The sequence below is a fragment of the Rhinopithecus roxellana genome, chromosome 19 (assembly GCF_007565055.1).
Source record: "Rhinopithecus roxellana isolate Shanxi Qingling chromosome 19, ASM756505v1, whole genome shotgun sequence".
Classification (NCBI taxonomy): domain Eukaryota; kingdom Metazoa; phylum Chordata; class Mammalia; order Primates; family Cercopithecidae; genus Rhinopithecus; species Rhinopithecus roxellana.
Genome location: NC_044567.1, coordinates 78,429,598 through 78,442,411, shown reverse-complemented (window position 1 = coordinate 78,442,411; position 12,814 = coordinate 78,429,598). Strand labels below are relative to the sequence as shown.

At 47.7% G+C, this 12,814-nt stretch overlaps 1 protein-coding gene across 5 annotated transcripts in view; it reads right to left on the bottom strand.

Annotated features, from left to right (window-relative positions):
- The window catches only part of RGS9 (regulator of G protein signaling 9), a 106,646-nt gene that overhangs the window by 41,013 nt on the left and 52,819 nt on the right, over nt 1-12,814 (bottom strand). For 4 of the 5 annotated variants that reach the window (XM_030923902.1, XM_030923903.1, XM_030923904.1 and 1 more), the window contains one exon: nt 10,755-10,826. In XM_030923902.1, the coding sequence (XP_030779762.1) occupies nt 10,755-10,826 (72 nt within the window). The remainder of the gene's footprint in view (nt 1-10,754; nt 10,827-12,814) is intronic. The other variant, XM_010379996.2, reaches the window with a different exon arrangement.

Here is a 12,814-nt window from a genome sequence, read left to right as displayed (position 1 = left end):
AAGGCACTGTTTTAGAAGATGCACATTTCAGGTAGAAAAGGACCCTGGGGCCAGAGTGGACTTACATTCAAATCTAATACTGCATAATTACTTCCTTCTGTTGGAGCCTTGCTGGAGTGGGTTATTCAGAATAGCATCTACTGGTCCATGCCCTCTGCTCAAAGCGGGAGCTGTACTTTTACATAATGATAACTGCCTAGCAACTACTGCGAAGCAATTTACACTTCTTTGAGTCTTTACAAAGCTTAAGGTAAGGAGATTTTATTATACTCATTTTTAGCAGAGGAAACAAAGCTTCTGAGAGGTTGTGGGTAACCTTCTCAAAACCTCCTGGTCAGTAATTGGATGGGCCAGGATTCATATCCAGCTCCTCCCCTTGCAAAGCTGAAGAGTGATTGTTGAGAAACACAAACTAGTTGATCCTGTTCACTTTCTCCTCCTAGCCTGCTCTCTTCCCATTCCTTCCTTGCCCTGAAGCTGAGAGTGCTACAGGATGGAATGACTCTGTCCAGTCACTTAATTTAAAATGTAAACAAGGCCGGGTACAGCGGTTCACGCCTGTAACCCCAGCACTTTGGGAAGCTGAGGCAGGCAGATCACCTAAGGTCAGCCTGGCCAACATGGTGAGCCCCCCATCTTTACTGAAAATACAAAAATTAGCCGGGCATGGTGGTGCACACCTGTAATCCCAGTTACTTGGCAGTGGGCGGGGGGGTGCGGGGTATGGTGGTGGAGGCGGGAATGATGCAGGAGAATGGCTTGAACCCAGGAAGTGAAGGCTGCAGTGAGACGAGATCATGCTACTGCACTCCAGCCTGGGCGATAGAGCGAAACTCCATCTCATAATAAATAAATAAATAAACAAAATGTAAAGCAAAAGTGAATTAGAGCCTAACACAAGACAAACACAAGTACCAGAAACACTCTGTCCTTAACGCTCATGATGGTGAAGACCAGAATCATGCTAGGCCCATACTCAGCAGCCAGTGTCTTAAGCACCTCCAAGGAGTCCAGACCCCAGCATCAAGCTTTCTGCCTGTCAGCCACTGTCCTGCAGCCAGAACCTGGGGGCACAGGGCTCCTGAGTGGACGCATCCTGGCTGCCTGGTGTTCTCTGGACCCTGCAGGGAGCTGCATTTGCAGGACTTTCTGCCATGCTCATTTCCATTCTGCCTCTAGGGGGTCTTCCTTTGGCCTAATATACTGGCTTCTAGGGCCATTATCTCAGTCTTCAGGGGTTTACAATTTGTATACTCCTGTTCACTTCATTTGATTTTATTATCTTCCTAGGGCTCTGCCTCTGTGCTGTAGTTTGCTATTTTGTTTTCTGATTCCCAGAATTACCAGTTACCTTCTGGGAATGGAACTGCAGCCTGCTCTCCATTAATAGGATTTGGTGGAAGGTGAGACTTTCCCACCTCTACCTTGGATTGTCCACATGAATTTTAGCTTGTATTTCTAGCTTTAAAAATAGCTGTCCAGGTTGCGTATGTTGAAGGACAGTGGCTGCGGAATGTGTGGCTTTGGCTAGATTGAAATCATGGCAGGTCCAGAAAATGATGCCCAATTCCAGGCAGTAAAATACATTTCAACTCTTAGATCCTCACCAGTAGAATGAGCTGTGTACTGGCCACATATGTAGGCATTGCTTTGATGACCTTTCACTCCAAGTCAAGTCTAAAAAAACTCCAGTTGTGAAAGCAACATAATGGATTCTAAACTGTCTGTGCCTCCTCCATTAAGTTCTCATGCCTGGAGAAGCTCATGTCAACTTGTCATGTGATAATTCAATTTGTACAATAAATTATGAACCTGGAAATATTAGCCGTCCATGGGATCTGCTTCCTCTAGGTTGACATACAGGGATCTCTGCTCTTCTAGGAGTGCGTGCAGGGAGGGGACAGTGAGGGAAAACAGTCTTGAACTTCTCTAAAAGGTGAAGAGACAATTTGATTTGGAGGGAGTGGTGGAGAAGAGATTCAGGAAAGAGTATGGATGGTGATACATGCCTGTGGTCCCAGCAACTGCTGGAGGCTGAGGCCAGAGGATTGCTTGAGCCCAGGAGTTTGAGGTGGCAGTGAGCTAGGATGACACAACCGCACTGGAGCATGGGTGACTGAACAAGACCTTGTCTCAAAAAAGAAAGAAAGAGAGAGAGAGAGACAGAGAGAAGGAAGGGAGAAAGGGAGGAAGGGAGGAAGGGAGGAAGGGAGGAAGGGAGGAAGGGAGGAAGGGAGGAAGGAAGGAAGGAAGGAAGGAAGGAAGGAAGGAAGGAAGGAAGGAAGGAAGGAAGGAAGGAAGGAAGGAAGGAGAAAGAAAGAGAAAGAAAAAGAAAGAAGGAAGGAAGGAAGGAAGGAAGGAAGGAAGGAAGGAAGGAAGGAAGGAAGGAAGGAAGGAAGGAAAGAAAGAAAAGGGAGAGAGCGGAGGGAGGGAATGAAGGAGGGAAGGAAAGAGAGAAAAAGGAAGGAAGGAAGGAAAGAAATAGAAGTATATGGGCTTTGGGGGTCAGACAAAGGTTAAAATCCTAGTCCTACCACTTCCTGGCTATGACCTTGGATGAGTTGCTCAGCATTTCAGAGCCTCTAACTTCTCATTTGTAAAAGGAGAATAGAAAAAAAGAGGGACTTGGCCGGGCGCGGTGGCTCAAGCCTGTAATCCTAGCACTTTGGGAGGCCAAGACAGGCGGATCACGAGGTCAGGAGATTGAGACCATCCTGGCTAACACGGTGAAACCACGTCTCTACTAAAAAAAATACAAAAAAAAAAAAAACTAGCCGGGCAAGGTGGCAGGCACCTGTAGTCCCAGCTACATGGGAGGCTGAGGCAGGAGAATGGCGTGAACCCGGGAGGCGGAGCTTGCAGTGAGCTGAGATCCAGCCACTGCACTCCAGCCTGGGCGACAGAGCAAGACTCCGTCTCAAAAAAAAGAAAAAAAGAGGGACTAAATGAGATAACAGACATAAGGTGCCTGGCACATAACAGAGACCCACACACAGAGCCTACTCATTAGGGTTACTACACCACCACTGAGTACGTGCATGCCACAATTTTAGCCCTCATCATAAGATACAATGCAGGATTCACAGGCAATATTTGGGACCTACTTATGTGAAAAAGATATTCATTGCTTATCTGAAATTCAAATATAACTGGGAATCCTGTATTTTTATTTGCTAAGTCTTGTAAAACTATTATCAATATTATTGTATCTTAGCTGAAGGCAATAAGAAACATTATGTTAAAGTGAAGTCGTTACAAAAAAAAGAGTACACACAATTCTAAGCAATTCAAAGAAAACCACCTCATGATAAAATAAGAAATAAGGGGTTTTTTTTCCAGCCTGGCATTTACACACAACTTTCCTCCTTTCTCAGCTGCCAGCCCTCCTGGAGCGAAGCCACTTCTTTATGCCTCATCTCAGCGACACACTTTGCTACAGGAGGAAGATTCCACCTGAGGAATCTCTGGATTCTTAGCATTCTAACAACTTCTTATTTTTCCCTTGCAGAGTTGCCCACATAGGGACACATCTAGACTTGCTGTTTACATAGCTCTGGGCCGGCTGACAGGGGAACCCGGGATGGAGGCTGCAGACAATTATCACAGGGCAGGAGGGGTCAGGCCACCGGCAGGAGTGCAGGAGAGAAATAAGCAAGGACCTTGGGATTGGGTAGCCGGGCAGGTCTCTGCAGAGAAACACAGGTGAGGGGCCGAGAAAGCCATGGAGCCAAAGGCGAGATGGGGAGAACCGTGAGGAATCGGGCAGCACTGGCTTTGAGAGCAGAGAGGGGATCTAAATTCAGAAACCGGGAGATCCAGAAACACAAGTGGTTAAGGCAAAGCAGGCAAGAAAAGAGATGGGGCTGGGCGTAGTGGTTCATACCTGTTGTAATCCCAGCACTATGGGAGGCCAAGCCAGGTGGATCACTTGAGCCCAGGAGTTCAAGACCAGCCTGGACAACATGGTGAAACCCCGTCTCTACTAAAAATACAAAAATTAGCCAGTCTTATAATCTGGTCTCAAAATAAATAAATAAAGGCCAGGCATGGTGGCTTACATCTGTAATCCTAGCACTCTGAGAGGCCAAGGCAGGCGAATCACCCGAGGCCAGGATTTTGAGACCAGCCTGGCCAAAAAGGCAAAACCTTGTCTCTACTAAAAATATAAAAATTAGCTGTGCATGGTGGCACACGTCTGTAATCCCAGCTGCTCAGTAGGCTAAGGCACAAAAATCGTTTGAAACCAGGAGGTGGAGGTTGTGGTGATCCGAGATTGTGCCACTACACTCCAGACTGGGCAACAGAGCAAGACTGTCTCAAAATAGATAGGTAGGTAGGTAGGTAGGTAGGTAGAGAGATAGATAGATAGATAGATAGATAGATAGATAGATAGATAGATAGATGATAGATTTTTAAAAAAAATAAGGGGGTGCAGCTGTCTAAGGAGTCTTGGATTCAAGATTGTGATCATGCAAAGTAAATAGCCATCCAGCCATAGATAGATAGATAGATAGATAGATAGATAGATAGATAGATAGATAGATAGATAGATTTTTAAAAAAAAAATAAGGGGGTGCAGCTATCTAAGGAGTCTTGGATTCAAGATTGTGATCATGCGAAGTAAATAGCCATCCAGCCAGGTACGACCTCATCGGTAGAGGTAGAACTGCTTACAGTTTACAAGGCTCAATGCAAAATAAAAATGCAGGTTTACTGTTCAGAAAAAAAAGTGTGAAGAATTCTGAGAGGGTAACAGAACATTAAACCAAACAAGGGTTCTTCTGAGGGTGGGGTCTTGGGCGGCTGTACAAGCCCCCTGCCCATGAAGCTGGCCCTAGGTGCAGGATGTAGGCCTTGCCAGATGGAGAGGGGAGCAGTGGTGGCATCAGGGAGGTACATGAGCTACAGAATTGGAAACACATAACTGAATCCTGGCTGGGTCACCTTGGGCAAACGGCTGTGTCTCTCTACTTTGTTTTCTTCATGTGAAAAAGGAAACTGAGGGCCGGGCGCGGTGGCTCAAGCCTGTAATCCCAGCACTTTGAGAGGCCGAGACAGGCGGATCACGAGGTCAGGAGATCGAGACCATCCTGGCTAACACGGTGAAACCCTGTCTCCACTAAAAAATACAAAAACTAGCCGGGCAAGGTGGCGGGCGCCTGTAATCCCAGCTACTTGAGAGGCTGAGGCAGGAGAATGGCATAAACCCGGGAGGCGAAGCTTGTGGTGAGCTGAGATCCGGCCACTGCACTCCAGCCCGGGTGACAGAGGAAGACTCCGTCTCAAAAAAAAAAAAAAAGAAAGAAAAAGGAAACTGACATTACCTCTGTTAATGGATTTCAGGAAATCCAGAAAAACTTCTAAAGCCACAATAAAGACATTAGAAAACGTCAGGCAGGATGTGGAGTGGGCTCTGGCGGCCATCAGCTGAGGTTCAGATCCTGGCTTCACAACTTCTCAGCTGTGTGTCCTGGGGGAGCCAGCCTCTCTCTCGACCTGGTTTCTCAAATGTGAAACAGGTCAACGTGGCCGTCTACCTCATAACACAGTAGCGAGTCTTAGCTGAGCCGTGACAAGGGGTGACGCACTCTGTTCCGTGCCTGGCACGCAGGGAGCTGTCAGCAAACATCAGCCCCTTCCCTTCCCTCAGCCAGCCATGGTCACACAGTAGCCACAAGAAGAAAGCAGTTTGTCCCCTATTGGTGGGAGCATATGGTGTGGGAAGGGGGTGTTGCTCACTGAGGGCTGCAGGCTGAGCACCTCTGCAGAGCACAGTAGTTTATACTGCCAGGCCGTATTTCTGCCTTTTACCGAAAGATCTGTATACTCGCCAGTGTAGACTGAGGTTCTGAGCAGCTGCTTATTGGAGTAGGCAGAGAGATTGAAAGTGGCATGTAACCCCTCCTTCCACCTCCAACCAGGGGAGAAGTATGAGAAGGTGAAGAGGTAGAAGAGGAAACTGGCTAGGTACAGCACCCTAACATGGAGTCTGAGGTCTACAAGTCCCACAAATTCTCTCTCACAGCATGACAACATTTAGAATAATACCAGCTGTGTGTGGAGTGTCTCCACGTGTTGATTAGCATTCTAGACACTACACATAAGTGATCCCACTTAATCCTCTGAGGAAGGAACTAGCATGCTTCCCCTATTAGAGACGAGGAAACTGAGACTGTGCCTCAAGAAGGAGCTCACCCAAGATCACGTGGACCGGAAGTGGCAGAGTTGGGACTCAGGCCTATGTCAAGGGTCTCTTCAGCACCCGGCACTGCCCTCATCCCTAAATGATAGCAGTGACCCTGCCATGAGCAGCCCCTGCCCCCATCACCTTCTGGGGTGGAGGACTTGGAGGCTCCATATGCCTTAAGGTATTGAAGCTGAAAGAGGACTCCCTTCTAGAGTGTGGTCCTGGCCCCTGGCCAGTCCCTCCCAGCGGCCATCAGCCAGCAGGAGTGGGCTACCCAGGGCCCGAGACACCTGCCAACCTAATGAGCTTCCTCCTTATGGTTGACGGTTACTTCCCTCTATTTGGGGAAAACAGATACATCTTCTCAAGAATTTACTCATTCTCGAAATGCAAATCAAAACCACAATGAGATACCATCTCACACCAGTCAGAATGGCTATTATTAAAAAGTCAAAAAATAACAGATGCTGGCAAGGAGAAAAGGAAGCTGCTGGTAGGAATGAAATTAGTTCAGCCATTGTAGAAAGCAGTGTGATGATTTCTCAAAGAACTTAAAACAGAATTACCATTTGACCCAGAAATCCCATTACTAGGTATATACCCAAAGGAATATAACTCATTCCATCATAAAGACATATGCATGCCTATGTTCACTGCAGCACTATTCACAATTGCAAAGACATGGAACCAACCTAAATGCCCATCATTGGTAGACTGGATAAAGAAAATGTGGTACATATACACTGTGGAATACCATGCAGCCATAAAAAAAAAAGAGATCTTATTCTTTGTAGCAACATGGATGGAGCTAGATACCATTATCCTAAGCAAACTAACGCAGGAACAGAAAACCAAATACCACATGTTCTCACTTATAAGTGGGAGCTAAACATTGAGTACACAAGGACACAAAGAAGGGAACAACAGACATCCAGGCCGGGTGGAGGGTGGGAGGAGGGAGAGGATGGAAAAGCTACCTATGAGTACTATGCTTCTTGCCTGAGTGACAAAATAATCTGTACACCAAACCCCTGTGACATGCAATTTACCTGAAATGTAACCCCCGAACCTAAAATAAAAGTTTAAAAAGAAGGATTGATGGCTGGACGCAGTGGCTCACACCTGTAATCCCAGCACTTTGGGAGGCCAAGGTGGGTGGATCACCTGAGGTCAGGAGTTCGAGACCAGCCTGGACAACATGGAGAAACCCTGTCTCTAGTAAAAACATGAAAAAACGAGCTGGGCGTGGTGGAACACACCTGCAATCGCAGCTACTCTGGAGGCTGAGGCAAGGAATTACTTAAACCCAGAAGGCGGAGGTTGCAGTGAGCCGAGATCGCGCCACTGCACTCCTGCCTGGGTGACAGAGTGGGACTCTGTCTCAAAAAAAAAAAAAAAAGAATAGAAAACAGGCCGGGCACGGTGGCTCAAGCCTGTAATCCCAACACTTTGGGAGGCCAAGGCGGGTGGATCACGAGGTCAGGAGATCGAGACCATCCTGGCTAACACGGTGAAACCCCGTCTCTACTAAAAATACAAAAATATTAGCCAGGCGTAGTGGCGGGCACCTGTAGTCCCAGTTACTCGGGAGGCTGAGGCAGGAGAATGGCGTGAACCCGGGAGGCAGAGCTTACAGTGAGCCGAGATTGCGCCACTGCACTCCAGGCTGGGCGACAGGGCGAAACTCCATCTCAAAAAAAAAAAAAAATACAAAAGAAAAAAAGAAAGAAGGATTAATTCCTTCTCAAAATGACCTCTCTTCAAACCAGCTCAGGCACCGAGAGTTCTCTGAAGTGAGACAAAAATCCAAAGCCTCTGCACTCCCAGGTCTTCACGGAGATGCTTCGTGCTCTTGGCGACCCTCTCCTCTCAGGGCAGATTAACCCAGGAACACAGGGGACTCGCAGACAGTGGGAAATGTTGCAGACAAATAAACCACAGCATGCTGGGGCTGGCTGAGGGGAGGGCTGGAAGGGGCTCTGCATGCATGAGAATTGCAGTTCTTTATTCTTCTTAATACTTTATTCCACAGCAGCCAGAGTGCACAGGAAAAAGATAGCTGGGAAGAAAGAGAGAGAAAGACAGAGAAGATAATGGTAAGCAACAGCGGAGACATGGCCGGTATCACACCCCACCATGGCAAGGACACCCTCTGTTGCACACCCAGCCTGCCCACTGGGCTCTGGGCTGAGAGTGTTGCCAGTATCCACATCCGCAAGAAATGGGCTCTGAGGGCCAAGGGGCACAAAGATGCCTCCCCAGTAAAGACAGTAATCTGGTCACCCTCCTCGGAAGTCACATCCAGGATGGAGCAGCTCAGCTCCTTAGCTTCCCTCTCAAATGGATGAAGTTAAGGTCCTGCCTAACACCCCCAACACACACACACACACACACACACACACACACACACACACACAGATACACAGCTGAGCAGTATCCTGGCTTGGGTCACGGATGGGTGCCCCTTGGTCCCCACTCCCTATGTCAGAATGAGTGATGTGCTTTCTGCCTCCACCCTCTCTTTCCTCCCCAGGAAAGAGGTTTCCAGAGCTGCTAGTTAGCCATAGAAAAAAAAAAGCAAACCTTCCACCCAGGTTCAGTCTTTTACTCGAGGATTCTGTTTCTATGGCAACCAAGCCTACAAGGCCTCAGCAGTGATCTGTTATCTGACAAGGAGAACACAGGAAAGGCTGCCCTGGGAACAGCGGAGTTAAGGCTGACTGCGCCCTGTGTGTATCAAAGGAAGGGTCTCTCCGGCTTGTGGACAAGGGACCTAATGATTCCCCTGGTGACCCTCTCCAGGGAGCAAAAGCAAACACTGTCCCAGAGCTGCCTTGCCAACATTTCTGGCTCCTTTTTCTTTCCCCTCCCACTTCCACACTCCTCCTTCCCCTGCACACCCCTACAAGCCCCCACTCATGCCTTAAGGCTCTGCAGAGCCCTATAGATACACCCGAGGCTAAAGAGATGATGACCCTTGCTACCTAAAGACAATGTTTGACGGAAAGCAATGAAACCATCTAAGACCTGTTTAAATGGATCTAGGCTGGTTCATTGGAATCAGTGGTTCTCAGCCAGAGCAATGTTGACTCCCTCCCCAGCGTACGTTGGGCAACGTCTGGAGACGTTTTTGACTGTTAGGACTGGGGGTTAGGTGGGCAGGGAGAGGAATGGAGGTACTCACATCTCATGGGCAGAGGCCGGGGATGCTGCTAAACATTCTAAAATGCACAGGACAACTTCACCAAAGAATTGTCTATCTGAACCAGGCACAGTGGCTCACACCTGTAATCTCAGTGCTTTGGGAGGCCAAGGCAGGAGGATTGCTTGAGCCCAGGAGTTCAAGACCAGCCTGGGCAACATAGAAAGGCACTATCTCTACAGATAATTTTAAAAATTAGCCAAGCATCGTGGCATGTGCCCATGGTCCTAGCTACTTGGGTGGCTGAGGCAGGAGGATCACCTGAGCCCAGGAGGTCAAGGGTGCAGTGAGCTGTGAGCATGCCACAGAACTGCAGCCTGGGCAACAGAGTGAGACCCTGTCTCAAATGATAAATTAATTAAATAAATAAATAGAAAAAAAAAGAATTATCTGGCCCAAAATGTCAATAGGGCCATGGGTTCAACAGCTTATGAACTGTATTTCTTTTTTTTTTTTCTTTTTTTTGAGACAGAGTCTCGCTCTGTCCCCCAGGCTGGAGTGCAGTGGTGTGATCTCAGCTCACTGCAAGCTCCACCTCCTGGGTTCACACCATTCTCCTGCCTCAGCCTCCCGAGTAGCTGGGACTACAGGCGCCCACCACCACAACCGGCTAATTTTTTGTATTTTTAGTAGAGACGGGGTTTCACCATGTTAGCCAGGCTGGTCTCGATCTCCTGAACTCATGATCCACCCGCCTCGGCCTCCCAAAGTGCTAGGATTACAGGCGTGAGCCACCGTGCCCGGCCTATGAACTATATTTCTATAAATAAATAAATACGCATAGGACATTGGTTATCCATCATGAAAGATGGCCTATTGAGGAAAGTGTTTTTTTTTTTTTTTTAATGAAACCTGCTTGGAGAATCTTTACAAAGATTCCCCTCCACTGGGATATGAAAGAAAGTGTTAGATTCCAGGTCCTGTCATGGATTAAGGTTAAATCCAAAGCTGATTCAAGAGTTTTGAGGCTGGGGTCTACAGTCTCCTCAGGATCAAGGAACTGGCTGAAAATGTGTACAGAACATCTGTCTATGCATCTTTGAGTGAAATGAGCTCATAACTTTCGTCAGATTTTCAAAGGGGGAAGTGACTCAGAAAAGTTTGAAAACCAGCCATCTAGATCCCATTAGCTCTTCCCTGCACTGTACAACCTCTGTCTTCAATCATAATTTCTCCTTACCCAGCACCCTGCCATGGTCCCACTTCTCCTCCAGCCCCAAGTCCACAGAGCTCACAGTCCTCCTCTCTTTGGCAGTCTCAAAGGGGAGACATCGTTGCCCTAACAAACATGAATAGATGTGTGGACACCTTCCCAGCCCCAGAATCCGACCTAGGCCCTACCCACACTATGCGGCAGAGACATACCTGGTTTACCTTGACTTCATTCGGATTGGTTACTCGGTCCAAGCCATAGTCTAGCACATTGTCCATTCCAGGCTAAACGGGATAAAAACAACATAAGGATCATTACAGGGAGTCTCTGGTTTCTGGTTAACTGTGGGTCTCGGTTAATCTGCCAATTGTGAGATCGAGCTGAGAAGAACTTGTGGCCTAGCCCACAGGAAGTTTTGAGTGGGTGTAAACCCTCCAGGTGAGCTGTTGAGCTTCATGAGGGCTGTTCTGTCTCCCAGTATCCCCAGCACCTAACATAGTGAGATGGAAGGATGGATGGAGAGAAGAATGGGTAGATGGGTGGGTAGGTGGATGGAAAAATGGACAGGTGGTTGGCATCCCCAGCACCATAGTGGGATGCATGGACGAGTGGATGGATGAACAGGTAAATGGGTGGCAGGTAGATGGTGGATGGGTGGGTGAGTAAATGGATGGATGGATGGCCAGACAGATGAATGGCATTCCCAGCACCAGAGTGGGATGGGTGGCAGGAAGGAGGGAAGGAGAGGGGGATGAGTGGATGGATGGATGGATGAATAGGTAAATGGGTGGTGGGTGGATGGTGGGTGGGTGAATAAATGGATGGATGGATGGGTGGATGTACGGATGGATGGACAGACAGATGAATGGCATCCCGGCACCATAGTGAGATGGATGAATGGAGGGATGGAAGGATGGATGGATGGATGGATGGATGGATGGATGGATGGATGGACAAACAAATGAATGGCATCCCCAGCACCATAGTGAGATGGATAGATGGAGGGATGGAATGGTGTATGAATGGATGGAGGGAGGGAAGGAGGGATGGACAGATAGATAAATGGGTGGTAGGTGGATGGTGAGTGGATGGGTGAAGAGATGAATGGATGGACAGATGGATGGATGGATGGATGCATAGACAGACAGATGAATGGCAAACTCAGCACCATATGGGATGGATAGACGGATGCATGGATGAATGGGTAAATCGGTGGTAGATGGATGGTGAGTGGATGAGTGAAGAGATGGATGGATGGATGGATGGATGGATGGATGGATGGATGGATGCATGGATGGATGACAAACTCAGCACCATAGTGGGATGGATAGATGGAGGGATGGATGGATAAAGGGAGGGAGAGAGGGATGGACGGACGGATGGATGGATGGATGGATGGATGGATGGATGGATGGTTGAATGAGTAGATAGATGGATGAGTGAGTGGGCATATGGATGGGTAACATTTAAGCCCCAGAAGAGTTCACTGAGACTAATACATGGGCCTCCTGACTCTTCCCACAGTGCTTCCCCACACTCTGTGGTTTCGTCTTGGGCTGGGTGGGAAAAGAGAAGTGACAGAGCAGTGCTTTGGGAGAGTCCAGGCTTGTCAGGTACCTCTGGGTGCCACTCCTGGTTCTGCCACTTCCCAGCTGTGCAGAAGATCTTGGAAAACACTCCTTATCTCGGCACTCACTAACCTCTCTAAGAAACAGAGAAGAAGCCTCCTACGTGGTAGGTTCTTGTGAAGACTTAACAAGATAGGGTGTGAAGCTCTCAACAGAAGGTTGCTATTGCTGAAGAAGGGGTTGTAGTCATTTTAAAATTATGTATATAAAAGAACGGCCCAAAACTGGGACTGTAATCTCTGTTAGCTCCCTTTTCCAGCAGGTAACCCAACTCTCCAGAAAATCTTACTTGATCTCTCTCAACTCCTTGACTCTTTGAGGCCAATAATTTGGCCTCAAATTCCCTTTCACTTCCCTTGATGCAGGTGTGATGCCAGGCATCCACCTACTGCTCAGCTCATGTGACCAACCAGGTTGGCTACACCGAAGCAGAGAATTTAGAATCAACTGGGCTTTCTTGCCATCAGATTCAGCCTCATCCATGGGATCAGAGTGGGTTTTAGCTCAGACGTAAGACTTCCAGATAAAATGTAGGAAGTCCAGTTAAATTAAGATAAATGGCAAATAATTTCTGCTCCAATATTTTGATGCTTATTATATGTTTATACTAAATATACAAAATACATTTACGTAAAAATTATTTG